Source organism: Lagenorhynchus albirostris, chromosome 2 (genome assembly GCF_949774975.1).
Source record: "Lagenorhynchus albirostris chromosome 2, mLagAlb1.1, whole genome shotgun sequence".
In the NCBI taxonomy this organism is placed as follows: domain Eukaryota; kingdom Metazoa; phylum Chordata; class Mammalia; order Artiodactyla; family Delphinidae; genus Lagenorhynchus; species Lagenorhynchus albirostris.
Window position 1 is genome coordinate 5,117,630 of NC_083096.1, and position 17,508 is coordinate 5,135,137.

Consider the following 17,508-nt stretch of genomic DNA (forward strand, 5'->3'; position numbering starts at 1 on the left):
GTTGCCATGAACACTGGCAACCACAGGGCAGCGCCAAAAAAACAAGCTTCCTTGAGGGTCTAAAGGTTGGGGCTGTGCAAGAAAATTTTCCAATTAGGTTCACATAAACTTAATTTCTGGCTTCCAGCCTGGCTGTGCATTAGAACCGTCAGCTAAATGTGGTTCTCGGGAGGCAGAAACGAGCACCTCTGGCTCAGAGCTCTGTGGGGAGTTGCTCCTGTGCAGTCAGGCCTGAGAACCACGGAGGAGATCCCAGACGCGGGCTACCTCACTGTGGGAGGAGACTGGTGATCAAGCCTAAACCACACCTTTCTCTCCGAACAAGCCTACCCAGCTAATAATAGACCTTGTTCTTAATGGCTTCTGAGTCGTTCACTGAAATGCTGTTTGCAGGTAAGTTGTATATACGTCCCTTGACAAGCTGAAATAATAAAATGTAGCTGATTTCTTGGAAAACAAAAGGAGAACATATTTAAATAGGGAACAACACTTTTATATCAGGGTTTGGGCAAGGGAAGTGTCCTCATTGTGGACTTTGCGTGTTTTAGTGAGGAAAAGGCATTGATTCTTATTAGGCCCAGCAGGGATATGATGCAGCCACAGGATACATTAATTTATTGCACAGTGAAATGCTTTATGATGGAGTTTTACTACATTTCACATTTGGGACACACCTTTGACATCTTTTATGCCTAAATTTAAACCACTTAAAAGATTCATTACAATCCAATTAAATTAAAATGTAAATGTAAAAACACGTAGACTGTAAAACATAATTTTTCAAGCTGTGTTTCTGCAATTATAAGACTGTTTCAGAAAACTGTAGTTAAAATGGCTGAAAAACATCAATTCCTTTTAGTCACCATTCAGGATATTGTATTAGGAGCAGGAAACCGAAGGTATTACCTTAGTAAACTATAGTGGTTTTTAAATGTGACCTTCATAAACAGAAGCAATCCCAAACCAGCCCTACAAAAATTTACTTCTCATTTCTATTCAAAAATTAATAAAATTGATTTTGGTGGTGAGCACACTGTAGTGTATACAAAAGTAGAAATATAATGCTGTTTGTATGAAACATGATGTTACAAATCAACAGCACCTCAATAAAAAAAAATTTAAAACTTAATAATTGAAATCAATTGCTATAACTCAATTAAGAGAATGAATATGATAGTATGGCATATGAACAAGGGGTTTTTTCATGTAGAAGTACTGTTTTATAAGCTCCTTTAGTACACCCCAAAACTTTTAGCATAGTATTGGTAATTCAAAGGCACTCAACAAAATAATTTTCCACTTGACACAAGCATTCTACCATCATGAGGTATGCATAAAGAGAAAGTAAAATCTAGTTTAATATCTATTTATTATACATCAGTTCCATTACTAGGAAGGGTGCCCAGAAAGTTAAGGAAGAATTAATTAGAACAATTCACTAACAGTTTATTAAGCCACCATTATTCACTGTGCTGAGTACTACTCTTTTTAATTCACTAACTTAATATAATAAATACCCCCAAAGTATTGATGAATTAAAGAACAAATATAAGAAATGACTTCTTTCAAAACTAACACTTTAGTGGGAGGAGACAAAAACACATATCTGAAGAAGAGGACAGAATACAGGGAGTTCTTTAATAGAGGTGCAAACTACTATGGAAGTAATAAATAATCATAATTACTACATAGCTACTAGTAAGTCAGAAATACTTCTTGAGCTGGGTGGTGAACTGAGGATTTAAAGTAAAGAAGAACTTCACAGAGTAGATATTGTGAATCGAGGAAGGGCCTTCCAGAAGGATGGAAGCCACTAGAATAAAGAGTGAAGATGCCTTGAGGAAATAGAATGCTTTGGTGGAATGGTGGGTGGAGATATGACCCATAAGTAAGGGACAAATTATGGAGGGTTTTTAGTGAGACATTAAAATTGGTCTCTATGTAGTGGGGAGCTCTCAAGGCCCTTCAGAAGGGAACAGCACAGCCAGGTCTATTTTAGAAGGATTATTTTGGAGGCATTGTTCAGAACCAGTTGGGGAAGATAAGGGTCTGGAGAATGTACTGTGCTTCACACAAGAGATCTGACGACATGAGGCAAGGCACTGGCAACAGAGTGGATGAGCTCAATTTGGGAGACCTCCTGGATGTCAAAACAACAGAATTTGAGGATTAGCTGTAGGTGAAGGTCAAGGGAGAGGGAGCAAATTGTGTATCAGAGCCACTAGGGATATGTCTACTTTGTAAAATAGACATTTCTAGAATCTGTAATATTAGCAAAATGATCCTGGAGGGTTCTGGTACAAATTTTGAAGGGGAATATTTGTTAAATAATTATATTGCTTAGCATACTTGGAAAAAGAATGACAAGACCAAGAAGTAAGTGTCAAAGGGTTGGGAAAAGGCAAGTTGGAAGCCAAATACCCCAGGAGGCTACAAAAGTGGCACGAACTAAGGGAAAAAGAGGCATAACAGGAGAATGATGTCACAGAGCTAGTAGTTAGGAAGCCCGGGAAAGTGGTGAGCAGAAGTTAGAATGAACGTGAGAAAGCAAAGACCCCTTACAGTAGACAGAAAATCCACAGAGTAAAACGGTGTAAGGAAGATGGTTGGCATGAAAAACTGACCTAAATGGGCAGCTGACTCAGGAGAATGGCGGGAGGGGGGAGGAATGGAGACTGAGAGCGAGGATGATGAACAGCACGTAGCCTTGTAATGAATGAGCTGCTTGTTACTCTATTACTAAATCAACATCAGCAAAAACTTTGTGAATAGGTATGAGGGACTATTACTTGCTATTTCCAAGAGATTCAACAAGAAGTGACTTCTTTAGGAGTAAACTCGTGACTTATCTCATCCGCCATGCTCTGTCAGCCTTGCTATCCTTGGTGTGTTTATCACACTTCAACACTAGAAACCCATCTACCCATGTCCATCCTGTGGCCTGCCCCCACCAGGCTGCGGTGGCAGGAGAGGGCACATGTTAGGTTAGCTAGGACGAAGGGCATCTGCTCTGCCGGGGAGCCTGTACTGCCCTGACCCGGAAGGCTAGGTCCTGCAGAGCCCACTAATTCTAGGCTAAATCTATGTTTTAAACAATGTAGGACTCCATTTAAAACGACGACAGTGACAGTACACAAATGCTTAAGCTCAGTGGATTTTTAGTAGTTTAGGAAGCTTTCTATCTGTTGATGAGTTCCTGTCAAGGCCATTTTCATAAGCAGTTGGATGGGACATAATAGGCCACTTCTGCTTCTGTCACATTAAAGAGAATGCTAATTACATCATCTGGGATTTGAGTGGAATCACACTTACCGGAGTAATCGTGGGGACAGATGCAAGTGTACCGTCCTATCTCGTTGAGGCACGTGGCCTCGTTCTTGCAGGGGTCTGACACACACTCGTCCACTTCCAAGTCGCAGTGCCTGCCTTGATAGCCTGGGACACAGAAGCAGGAGTAGCCATTGATTCCGTCCTGGCACACAGCACCGTTGTGGCAGGGGCTGGACGCACACTCATCGTGCTCCAGCTCACAGAATCTTCCGGCATATCCAGCAGGGCAGATGCACACAGGGTGCACAGGGTCCTGATGGCAAAAGCCTCCGTGTTGGCAGGAGTTGGTGCCACAGGGAGCAATGGCCGTGTCACAGGTGGTCCCACTGTACCCAGGAGGACATCTGCATAGAAACCTCCTCTCTCCTGGGACGCTCACACAAGTGGCATTTCCTGGACAGGGACTGGAGAAGCAAGGGTCTTCCTCATGGTCACAGTCTTTGTCCAAATTAATGGCTGTGCCTGAACAATGGCAACTGCCGTCTTTTGAAAAATCCTTGCATGTAGAATTGTTTTGGCAAGAATCTGAGAGGCACTTGGTGTCATTTTTATTGCAAAAGGAATCTACAAGGAAATAAAAAACATCAGGATGAAGCTTACAAATAAATGGTGGACAATAAATTAAAGAAGTTCCTTCTTTCTGCTCTTCATGCATCTCAAAGAAACTCAATGAAATAAAAAATTGACTGCATTCTGGTGATGAATTTGTCAAATTTGTCTAATAATGACTTTTGTCACTAATGATGATTTGTCTTTTTTTTTTCATATACTTCTAATAAGAAACAAAAATGGCTGGTTTCAGATTCTTTGCTTCTCCTGCATTTTCCTTTCTCAGGTATAAGTGCTGTTGAGCAATGGGGTGAATTGTTAAATTGTCCCATAAATCCCAAATTTTGAAATTCACATTCTCTCATGGAGAATTTTGGGGGTATACTGGGAGATGAGATACAAAATTGTCTCTGAATATACGAACTGAAACTAATATTTGAATGAATACTATACTTTGGCTTATGACTGTTTATTACAATCACCATTTATGCTCTAAAAAGAAAAGCATAGAAAAGTGAAAATATAAAAATAAAAGAAAATACCAACTATTTGTGGAAGGTCTACTCTCTGTACCAAGCATGTCAGGTGTTTCACAGATATTATTTATAATCCTCACAGCAACACAATATTGTGTACATCTTAACAGATGACAGATTAAGTCCCACCGCAAGGAAGCAGATGTTGTAAAGTTTATGGACTTTCAATTTTCTGAAAGCTTCTCTGTTCTAGGGATACATTTTTAAAATTCTAATTGGAATGATAACCTGCAAGAAAGCAAAAATTCTATGATTCTTTTCCAAATTCACTGGCTATATGCATGTGTACAAAGTTTCCCTGAATCTACACACATTATGATCACAGAGAATCTTTATGATTTGGCAACTCAATTGCATCAGCTCACAAAACACTGTCTTTTGCATGTGGATTTATCTAATACATCATTCTCTTATTTTTACTTCCTGTCTCACAATATTACTCACTAATATAATAGTGGGTAAGAGTACAGGCTTATAATTTTAAAAATTACAAAATGAATAGTTTGCTCTTATGAGACATAAATCAACTACTGTCAGAAGAAAATAGCATGTAAACTTTGGTAAATATGTATAATGATAAATTTCTTCCCTCTCTTCCTGCAGAAAGAGAAGTGTTTTTTTTTTAACATCTTTATTGGAGTATAATTGCTTTACAATTTTGTGTTAGATTCTGCTGCATAACAAAGTGAATCAGCTATACGTACACATATGTCCCCATATCCCCTCCCTCCCACCCTCCTTAACCCACCCCTCCAGGTGGTCACAAAGCACAGAGCTGATCTCCCTGTGCTATGCGGCTGCTTCCCACTAGCTATCGGTTTTACATTTGGTAGTGTATATATGTCCATGCACTCTTTCACTTCGTCCCAGCTTACCCTTTCCCCTCCCTGTCTCCTCAAGTCCATTCTCTACATCTGCGTCTTTATTCCTGTCCTGCCCCTAGGTTCTTCAGAACCATTTTTATTTTTTTGGATTCCATATATATGCATTAGCATATGGTACTTGTTTTTCTCTTTCTGACTTACTTCACTCTGTATGACAGACTCTTAAGTCCATCCACCTCACTACAAATAACTCAAGTTCGTTTCTTTTAACGGCTGAGTAATATTCCATTGTATATATGTGCCACATCTTCTTTATCCATTCACCTGCTGATGGACACTTGGGTTGCTTCCATGTCCTGGCTATTGTAAATAGTGCTGCAATGAACATTGTAGTACATGACTCTTTTTGAATTATGGTTTTCTCAGGGTATATTCCCAGTAGTGGGATTGCTGGGTCGTATGATAGTTCTATTTGTAGTTTTATAAGGAACCTCCATACTGTTCTCCATAGTGGCTGTATCAATTTACATTCCCACCAACAGTGCAAGAGGGTTCCCTTTTCTGCACACCCTTTCCAGCATTTATTGTTTCTAGATTTTTTGATGATGGCCATTCTGAGTGGTGTGAGGTGACACCTCACATGCAGTTTTGATTTGCATTTCTCTAATGATTAATGATGTTGAGCATTCTTTCATGTGTTTGTTGGCAATCTGTATATCTTTGGAGAAATGTCTATTTAGGTCTTCTGCCCATTTTGGATTGAGTTGTTTGTTTTTTTGATATTGAGCTGCATGAGCTGCTTGTAAATTTTGGAGATTAATCCTTTGTCAGTTGCTTCCTTTGCAAATATTTTCTCCCATTCTGAGGGTTGTCTTTTCGTCTTGTTTATGTTTTCCTTTGCTGTGCAAAAGCTTTTAAGTTTCATTAGGTCCCATTTGTTTATTTTTGTTTTTATTTCCATTTCTCTAGGAGGTGGGTCAAAAAGGATCTTGCTGTGATTTATGTCATAGAGTGTTCTGCCTATGTTTTCCTCTAAGAGTTTTATAGTGTCTGGCCTTACATTTAGGTCTTTAATCCATTTTGAGTTTAGAGAAGCTGTTCTTTTTAATGTGGTCTGGCCACCAACTGGGTGATGAGAAGATGGAGAAGATAATGATTGACTGGTTCATCACACAAGAGTGAGAAGATTTTCATAATTATCTTCTGTGGAGTGGAGTCTTTCTGGCAGCCGACAGTTTTCCTCCAGTGCCTGAGCACAGAAGATTAACATATGCTTATATGTTATCAGGAGGGTTGATCTGAGAGCAAACCTTTTCTAGTCCTTATGGAAAAACTCAACTAATCATCCTTTCATCCTTTTACTATAGTTTTTTTTTTTTTTCCAGGTGCTGGTTTTCCAATCACATCTTCAAATGTATGACTGGCTTCTGGTTGTTCGTGTCTTAGCTACAATGTCACTTCCTGAGAAAAGCTTTCTCTGAACTTTTCTAAACCTTTATTGTTTTGCTTTCTAATACATATGAAATGTTCTTATTTCTTTGTGTGTATGTTTGTTTTCTGTTTTCCTCATTACAATCTTAGCTCCATGGAGGAAAGGGGAAGACCTTGTCTCTGGTATTTCCTGGGTCTATAACGTTACCTGTCACATTGTAGGTGCTCAGTACATACTCATTGGAAGAAAGGGGAGAAATGTCACCACAGAAACATGGAAGGAAGAGTGCTGTGCGATCACAGGGCCCAGGGCAAATGTACCAGGGAAAACCTCACTGAAGAAAAGGTACTTGAGATGTCTTTTTAAATGAATGCAAGTGAAGGAAGGGTATTATTTTCAGAAGAAAGAAAAAACACATGAGAGGTACTGGCATTCTCTGCCAATAGTATGAAAAGTATGAGGGTGTAGGGCAGAGAATAGGGAGGAAAAATGAAGAGATATTTAATAGTTCAAACATTTGGGAGTACTTAAAGTTCTTGTGTCCAAACTGAAAAAAAGACAATCAAATATTACAAGTCTGCTCTCTTAACTCCCACTGTCAAGGGCCTATTATGAAATTATGTTTTTGATTTTGTTCTGTTTTGCTTCAGTTTGTTAGTGGTAATGGTGATGGTTTTTTCCTTCCTTCAAAAATCAAGTATCTTCATTTAAGCCATGAATTGAAGCATTTGTGTGGAAAAACACACAGCAAAGAAATTAGCATTTATATCCAAGGCCCTTACAGTGCAATTTAAAAAATGAATTTCTAACAACATTTGTGTAAAACATTTTACAGATGTAAAACTAAGTTTTATAAGGAATAAGTCATTTGCACAGTGTCATAGAGAGGTGGGATTTGAACCTCTCGTGTGTCTGATTCCAAAGTCCATTTCTTTTTACTGCATTATTTTAGAAGTTAGGATAATTTGAATAGAGTTTCCTACTTAACCATGGTGATATTCACATAACTGTTACTTCTGCTGCCTTCCAAACCCCATGAAAGACCTAAAGGAATGGCAAATAAGCACAATGAAAAATGCTCAACATGATTGGGGAAACAGAAATTTAAAACAGTATGACTACACACCCATTTGAACGGCTAAATGACAAAGATTGACAATACCAAGTGCTGGGAATGTGGAGAAAATGGAACTCTCCTTCATGCCCTCTTTATTATAACGGATCTTTCTTGTCTATGTATTAATAATTGTATTAGTCTTTCAAATAATGGACTTTGACTTTGTAGAGTTTGTTTATACTATCTTTTCTGCCCTATACATTTCCGCTTTTGCCTTATTTTCTTAGTTTTTCTTTCTTTGGATTTAACTTGCTGTTTACTTTTTCAGATTTTTTCTAATTTATTAAGTTAAGACTAAAATTATTTTCTCTAAAAATGCAGCTTTACTGTGTTTCTTAAAATTTCTTTTCATTATATTCAAAATGTTTTCTAATTTCCATTGTGAGTTCTTCTTTGCCCCATGGAAAATCTACAAGAATCAATTAGATCAAGTTTGTTAATTGTGTTATTTAGAGCTTCTATAGCAGTACTCATTTTTTTTCTACTTTTTCTCTCTGTTGAGATTGATGCATTATAATCTCCCATAGTGATTATAAATTTTCTATTTCTCTTTTTAGTTCTGACAATTTTCACTTTTATATTCTGAAGCAATGTTCTTATGTTCATAGAAATTCCGAATGGTTACATCATCTTGCTGGTTTGACCCCAGTATATTCATAAAATATCATTTTTTGTCCTTAATAATACATCATACCTTAAAAGACTACTTTTATCATTATTATTATTGCTGTATCAGTTACATACATTGCTGGGGGAAATTCCAAATGGTGTAGCCACTTTTGAAAAGAGTTTTGAAGTGTCTTATAAATTTAAACATACATTTACCATGTAACCCAGCAATCCCACACCTAGGTATTTCCCCCAAGAGAAATGAAAACATAATTCCCATACAAAAAATTGCTTGCAAAATTCTTAACAACCTCATTCATAATGTCCAACACTGGAAAAAACCCAAATGTTCATCAACTGGTAAATAAATTTTAATGTATCATATGTTGGACTACTACAGAGGAATATAAAGAAACAAATTACGGATCCACAGAATAACATGAAGGAATCTCTGAAGTATTATGCTAAATGAAAAAGCCAGACCTGCTGTATTATTCCATTTTTATGACATTCCAGAGAAGGCACAATTATAACACTGGAAGCAGTTCAGTGGTCACCAGGGAATGGAAGTGGTTGAAGGGACTTAATGCAAAGGGGCATAAAGGAATTTTCATGGAAACATTCTGTATGGTGATTGTGCTGGCAGTCATTGATCGTATGCATTTGCCACTTAAAAGTGGTGATTTTATTGTTTGTAAATTATACCTCAATAAATCAGACCCCCCCACAAATCCTAAAATAATACAGAAAGAAATAAGTCATCATAAACTTACAAGAGCCAGGACAGAGGTTGAGGAGGTAGACAGCCATAAATACACATACACATACACACTGGAAGTGGGCGAGTAGTACTAGTCTTAGGAAGCCAGAAAGAGCAGACACCATGCCAGCAGTGGGAGAATCCCAGAACCAGGCCAGTTTATGCCACAGAACCCCAGACAGGTTCAGGAATTAGGTGTTCCAGGTACTTCTGAAATGATTGTGGAAGTAGGGCTGAAAAAAGGAAGGTTGTTTGGAAAACTCATTGAAAGCAGTTAGATGCTCATATTCTATCTCTCACACTAGGAAACTGCAAGTCCGTTTCTCCCATGAAGGCAGATTCAGAGACACTGGTGATGCAGGAGTGGCTGGGTCCGGGCTGAAGACGGAATTAAGTGGATGTCTATACAGAATTGTGAGGCACTCCGCAACCTCATTTCCAATTCATTTCTAAAAATGCTAGAAACCAGGTTTATACTCCAAGCAGGAAACAGAGTTATTTCTCTTGGCCAGCCTGAGTGAAAATACTTTCAGATACTGATATGGGATGTCATCCATTGAAATGACCCAGCCTGATCACTCTAGAATAAATCCTAATAAGCTGGCAGATCCTAGAACATAAAGAAAGAGCTTTCAAATAGCTCTTTAATAAGAGCTATATATGAAATGTACATAAGCATATAGGGCATAGTTATCCTTTAATTATATTTAAATTATACTCTAAAAAATAATGATAAATGAACATTTTTGTATTCACTAATCAACTTAAGAAACAATAGTACTTCCTTATTATATATGAACAGATTGTATGAGATTTCCAGACATTTGAGGAAAACTTCTAACTAAGATCAAACACAAAGACCAAAACACACATTTAAAAAAAAAAAAAAGTAACTTGGAAGAGGCAAAGACAGTGTAGGGAGAGGACCAAAACTTATGTAAGTTTGAGAATTATTATTTTTAAAGAGTCAAGAAAAGACATAGCAGCAATGAAATGAGTAGAAGGGTTATAAAGATAAACTTCTAGAAAACAAGAGATCTTTGAGATTAAAAATACAAGTAGCAGAAATTTAAAAATTCAGTTGAGTGATTGAAAGTTAATGCTGAGAAAAATCTTCCCCACCTCACCCCCACAAAAGAATTACCAAGAGATTGGAAATAGGAAGTAGAAAAAACAGGGAACTAGAAGATCAGTCAAGGAGGACTTTCAAAGTGAGACACCAAAGAAAATGGGGAGGAGGTGAGGGGGACAAGGAGAGAAGGGGGAAGAAACTTAAAGTTATGACAGAATATAAAGAATGTTCCTATCATTAAAAACAAGGAAGTTTACAGATTTAAAGTTTCTATGACGTGCCCTAGAAAATGAATAAAAAATAAATCCACAGCAAGGCACATCATTTCCCTGAGGTGGGACAGGAAACAGTTCATTCACAAAGCATCAGAAATCAGAATAGCATTTGATTGATCAACAGAAACACTGGAAACTAGAGGACATTAGGACAATGCCTTAAAAATCTTGAAAGGAAATAACTTCTAAATTAGAATTCTACGCCCAGCTAAACTATCAATCACATTCGAAGGGATAAGAGAAACATTTTCAGGGATTCAAATTTTCACTTTTCAGGGAGCTTCTTGAAGATATATGGGCCATGGAAATGAGGGTGTAAGCCAAGAAAGAGAATGGAATCTAGGGTACAAGGGATCTAACAAAGGAAAGGAGCAAAAAATGTTACTGAAAATCGCTCCCAGATGGCAGGTGTGCTGCTGGCTTAGAGATTAACCAGCCCTGAGAACAGAAAAAGTGGAGCTCCAGGAAGGATTCCAGGAAGAAAAATGCACAGAGTTTCATATGTTAGAAAATTAAACAAAACAATTGAAAAAAACCTCTTACCAGTATTAATTCTAGGAAAATTGAATGTTGTACAAGAAAGGAAATGAAGTCATAATATACCATGTAACTGAAGAGAATTCTTTATAATAACAATAATGGTAATAATGTAATGATATCAAGTAGAGCTGGGGGAGTGACTCTGTGTGTGTGTGTGTGTGTGTGTGTGTGTGTGTGTGTGTGTTTGAGACCTGCAGGAAGGTTCAATCCACTTTTATCATAGTAGAATTCCAAGAGATGATGTCAGTAGCTAAAAGTGAAAAGTAAAGCCTAGCCTATTATTTAAAAATATATAAAGAAGAACTATAAGAAAGAGCAGGAAGAGTTTCAAGTAGTTGCCTCTGGGGAGTGCAGGCTGGGAATAAGAAGCAGGCATGGGGGTGGTAAGAACTGTACTATTGTTTCCTTATAACTCTCAGTAACTTTTAAAGTTTTACTGAATAAATGTAATAAAAAATATCCTTCAAAGCAAAATAGGTAGATTTATAATATAGTCACACACACACACATGCACACACACCCATCGCTTTGCTTACATGTGCACTTCGAATTATGTTTTCAGTGCTGGTACTGGACAAGATGATCCACCAAGCACATCCTTTTACTCGGTCTTCTCTGGGGGTGATGTTGTTATTGGCACCATTTGCTGTCTGGGTTTATGGGTGTGTCCCTAGATGAGATGCTAACAGGCCCTCTTAGAAATGCGGTCTGTGACCTAGGCATTGTTAACTGATGCTTCAGCTACTAAACAAGCAAAGACAATTGCCTATCAAAAAGAAAATAATATTTTTCAAATATAAAAAGGAACTGCAATTTACTGCCTTATTAAAAACAACTAATTAAGTAGCCAACTAAGGAAATAAAAGCAGAATATGCACAGACCAATGATGGCAGTGTCATGAAGTAAGGGTTATGATTATTTCAGTTTTGTGCACCTAAGTTGAAAAACAATCTATCATATATACTATTACATTATACCATGTACACTGTGTGTACGTTCAGTGAACAACAAAATAATTCTCATAATGATAATACCTAAAGAACAAGACTTAAATGCACATACACACAAAAACCTTATAGGAAGAGAATTTTGTTTCCAGCTTTCATATGAGCCTTAGACACAGGGTAAAAACTTCACTGGGTGTGAAGTGTAACTGATATTCTCAGACCAATTTATACAGTATGCCAAACTATTTTCTTGTAGTAAAGTCTGCCATCTACTGGATATTATAAGAAGTTCTAGAATAATGGGTTTCAGGCTTTTTTGTTTTTCTTAATTACAGCAGAACTCCTCCAAGGAAAATGCCATGAGTAGTCCCAACACACAAAATTGGAATGTGGACCAGCTCAGGCTGAAGAAGGGGAGGAGACCTTGCAGTCCAGTCACTCAGCCTCCCACACTTTCTGGAGATGCCTGCAGGGAGCCCTTAGAGGTTGAAGAGCAATTTGAACTCTCTGTTCAGGACAAAATAAAATATTTATACATTATATATACATTACATACAAATACATATACAAATATATATATATATATATTTGCTGAGACGTAAAAAGTAACTTGACCAGTTTTAAAGAAGATGAGCACTCAAATTTTAGTATTTATTTATGTGTGTGTGGGTATTTTCTAATAATTTGATTTACTTGGAAAATGGCCATTTTGGTAATTTAGCTTAGTTATAAGGTAGAATATATTTATTCAGAGCAATGAAACACTGCAAGGTGATTTCAGGGAAAAGCATTTTAATATCTCCGAGATTACTATCTATGAAGACTACTCATTCCTTTGTCTTTGATGGTTTTAATGTACTTATCTATGAAATAGGTAATTCTCTGATTTAATAATCATCAGTCAAGAATCTGAAAATTTTATCAACTTTCTTTTTATTACCAACGTTTTTGGCAACGTCTGGACTGGCCAACCATCGGAGACTTGCCAGAGAGGGAGAGTGCCGGAGGAGCAAAGTCTGTGAAGTGAAACACGCCCTATCAGTCCTGGCTCTGCCACGCGCAGCCTCAAGGAAGGAGAGAACAGGAGATCCCACTTCTTAGGGGTTTTGTGATGATTAAGTCACTAGATTTAAATGCTTGGCAGACATATGGTAAACGCTCAATAAATGTTAGGTCTTATTGTTATAAGATGCTTAGAGATCGTTTGGGGTTCCTAATAGAGAAGTTACTAGATTAATACAAAATATAGAAATAACAATAATAATATAAAAAGTGCCATTTACTAACACATTGTCACTGCAGGAATTTTATTTTAGGAAACAAAACACAGACCCAAGTATACGCTTACACGGAGAGCCTACCGATGGGCTCATTCAACAGACCAGACACTTTTCCCATAAAGTACCTGGAGTTGCTGAGGATCAAACCGAGGTAAATGCAGTTTAGACATAGGAAAAAATCTGCTCTCACCCAAGAGTATCTTACCATCTCACTATATTTTGAGTATCATTTAAGTTTGGGGCTCAGAGAAATACCACGTGAACTGAGAGTTGTGATAAGGGTTTTACTGTTCAGAGGATCTGCTATATCTTTGTGTTCCTAGTGCCTATTCATGCCCAGCAAATGCTCAGTGAATATTTTGTGGATATTAATAGTCAAAGCCATGATCCTTACCTTAAAGATGTCCCTTGCTGTATAAAGTGTATATACGTATACACTTTGCATGTGTATGTGTACACGTGTATGTATTTGTAGGGCTAACTACTGACCCTTGTTTTTTTTTTTTAATTTAAATGCCCTCGTATACAACTCTTATTAGTCTTTTCCTAGGATTTATTAACCGAATTCTCCCCATATCACTCTCTAGTCCTCCTTTTTATTGATATTAATTCTAAGAATCAAATCTGTTAGCAGAAGAAGGAAGAAAGGGCTGTAGGTGGAACTACTGTTATTGTGCATACCTGGGTTAAATTAGCAGTTTTAAATACGCCTCATATTTAAGTGGATCAAACACTCACCTGTACTCCCACTATTACAAATAAAGTGTTCTGAGCTCATTGCTCTGGGGCAGGTATTTTACTGTGTTGTTTCCTCAAACTACTGAGACATGGGCAGGGACTGGGGAAAGCTGCTGCCTGGGACGGGAGCAGGACATGCCCATTGCAGGATAAAGTAATTTTTTTGACATACTATGGCACAGGTTTTTTTTTTTTTAATGTTAATTCCATTCTTAATATACATTTAACCTAATTTTACCTAAGTAAAAATGGAAGATGAATTGAGGAACTGTGACCATAAATTTGATATTCCCAGCAACATCTACTGAATCGTTTCTGATATTCTTTCATATAAAAGATCTTTTCCTATAGAAGAATAAGTAAACATTTGCTAGTGAGTTGTTTTTATTTTATTTGTACTTTTGTTTTTACTAAGAAACAACAAAATCTACTGTCTTTATATAGATATTATGTTACATCCTTGATATTTTAGAAGTTAATATAGATTTCTATATTTCATTAAACCACATCTCAAAAGCCACTATTGATTTCTATAATTGGAATAGCCATTGACTTAATAAAGAGGATTTAATTCAGCTGTCAAAGAAAAAAATTTTTATTCAAGATTTATTGTCTCTTCCTTCAGAAATTTGGTAAATCGGATGGCCCTTGTCATTTTGGTGAACCACCTAACAATTTCAATCATAGTTTGGATTTCAAACAGCAAATATTTGGGATGTTCAGGTTTCAAATCATCCATGATGAGTTGCCTTTAGAATGAAATAGAAGTTTTAAACCATGCTACTGGAGATAGAGGAGAAATTTCCAGATTGAAGAATGTCAACCTAATATAGTGTCTGGTTGAATTTTCTTGAGCCTAGCATTCTGCAGAGACTGAAATATAACTCCAGGGTCGGGACCGGCCGGGGGAGGATGAATGTGGCAGGAGGGGCCAATCTTTATTCGGGAAGTAGTCAAATAGCTTGCACATGGTAGGTAATCAATAGAAATTTGTTGAATAATGGATGAATGAGCAAGAAAACCTGAATTATCATTTAAGCCTCGCTGTGAAGTTCCTATTCTCACCTCTTTTGATAAAATCAAGCAGAGCAAATCATCGGGTGAATCACTTACTTTAATGCACAGAATGATAGGCTCTCACGGGACAGTTAAAGAAGTAGATGGGCCCTTTAAGACCATTCCTTTCCTCTGCATTCCTGTGGCCTCTAAAAAACTAGGCATTCACTCTCTCATACATAGCTATTTCTATAGACATGGTTTTAAATTCTAAATTGAGGCCAATTTAATGTAACAGCATGAGTATAATTTTGTGGTAAGACAGACAGAGGTTTAAATTTTAGCTCTGCTGTTACCCATACCTGTGGTCTTAGCAGAATCAGTGTCATGGAGCTTGTTTCCTCGTTTCTAAGGGAGATACTATGTAGCCATATGCACAGTGCTTCAGAGCATGGACTCTGGAGCCTGGGTTTATATCCTGACTCTGCCACTTACAGAGGCCATGAGTTTTATTAAGATAATTAACACCTCTGTGCCTTGTTCTCATTTCTATAAAAGCGATGCCTACCCCATAATTTTATTGTGGAGATTAAATTATTTAACGTAAATAAAATTCCCAGCAGTGCTTGTAACAGAGAGAGCGTTGTCAGCCAATTTGTATTATAGTTATTATTGTTATTATCATGAGGGATAAAAAGGATAACATACATAAAGTTCTTTATAAAAATGTATAATAAGTAATGATTTATCAGTATTATTTGTCTTTCCTTTCAATGCAGAGTCCAAAGCATAGTTGCCTTGGTCCCCTTCTACTGACAAGCACAGTACCTCGACATAGTGGGTGCTTGGTAAATAAATGCATGTTTAATAAAAGAATGAATCCAAGGAAAATGAGACTATATGATATTGGAAAGAGTTATTAGTTTTTGAGTTCTGGGAAGTATAAATTTACTGTCATCACACATTCTTGAGAATCTGTCCTCAGGGTCCATGTAGGAGCCCAGCATGGCCAACTGCAAATTTAGCACAGTTAACTCACAAGCAAACTCTGAAGCACCATTTTGCTGCTCCAGTTGAGAAGATTGTGCCAAAGCTCACTGGTGTCATCTGCATCTCACCTCCTCTATAGAGTGTCCATAGACTCACCAAGAAATTTTTCCACAGAGGTATTTTAAATCCCCTACGTATGGTTGCCATCTTGCTAGGTGCTTTTATGTACAATTTCTGATCATTAACATTGTCACAGATGAAATCAGGGGCCTGCTTCTCCAAAGCTTTCTTTTGCTCTCAAATCCTCCCCATGAGAAAAGAAGCCTCGGGGTCCTCATCTACACAGAATATGCCTGATCACAGGTCTGGATGGGATCAGGTCTCTGTCAATAGGGTCAGGGTGATGGACCAAGTACATCCTGCCTGTGGCTGCAATCACACACACACTAACCCCAGAGAAGGTGCCCTGCCCTGTGTCATCCTTAGAACATGACTAAATAATGCAAACTGTGAAGGTCATTTTTACTAAATGTCAATCACTGAAAGTTTTAATGAGGGTCTAATATGTTCCTTTGACATTAAATTCATTTAAAGCTAATCAGGCCTAGAAACACTGACCTTATTATAATCCATGTACACTTTAATAAGGACAGGCTTTTAAATAACCCCTTTTATTTAACGGAATACTTACATTTTACTAGCTCCTTTGCCTCTAGCGAATTGAAATTCCCACAGTAAAGCTAAAAATGTTCTAAATGAGGAGAAAAATAAAAGTTTTTTTTTCTCACTCCATAAAGCCACATTTATTTAACCAATCAATGATCAACAGACATAATTTCAATATTAATTATAAAACCATCATGAAGAATAATTTAGCTACATGGCACTTTTGTTCTAAAAAGGCACCTGAACGTTTAAATATCTTCCATTAGACTTTTATCAGATTTTTAAGTAATTATACGTAACTAAGGCTAAAGAAAAAAAATAAAGAAAATTGGTAAAATAAGTGAAAACAGCCCTTCAAATTTTAGCTTGTTCCACTGTACACCAAAATAGTATGGACGATATAAGAATGAAAAAATTAGAATAATCTGTTTCAATTTTATTATTGATATTACAAAAATGCCTCCAATTTATTGGTTTCTGGGGATAAATGTCACATTTAGTTCTTATAGAGGTTGGAGGGATTACAGCCAGTTTGTAAGTAAGGAACTGAGATTCAGGGATGTTAAATAAATTCCCCAAAGTTATGCAGCTAATATGTGGTAGATTAGGATGCCAAAAAGACTTTAAAACATTTATTTGAAAAAATCCAAAACATGAATATAGAATCATTAAAAGGAAGCACCTAAGAAGTATGTAGATAAGCACTTCTCACACTTCCCCATTCATATGAACCACGAGGATCTCATGAACACTGCCAATATTCTGACTCACCAGTTCTTTCAGGGTGAGGCCCGAAAGTCAGCATGTCTAATAATCCCCCAGGGGTGCTGATGTTGAGGGTCCAGA

The 17,508-nt window shown here is 37.1% G+C and overlaps 1 protein-coding gene across 1 annotated transcript in view; it reads right to left on the reverse strand.

The window, feature by feature from the left end:
- CRB1 (crumbs cell polarity complex component 1) overlaps positions 1-17,508 on the reverse strand; it is a 267,118-nt gene that overhangs the window by 142,010 nt on the left and 107,600 nt on the right. Inside the window, exon 3 of the mRNA XM_060126919.1 lies at positions 3,313-3,894. Coding sequence (XP_059982902.1) covers positions 3,313-3,894 — 582 coding nt within the window. The remainder of the gene's footprint in view (positions 1-3,312; positions 3,895-17,508) is intronic.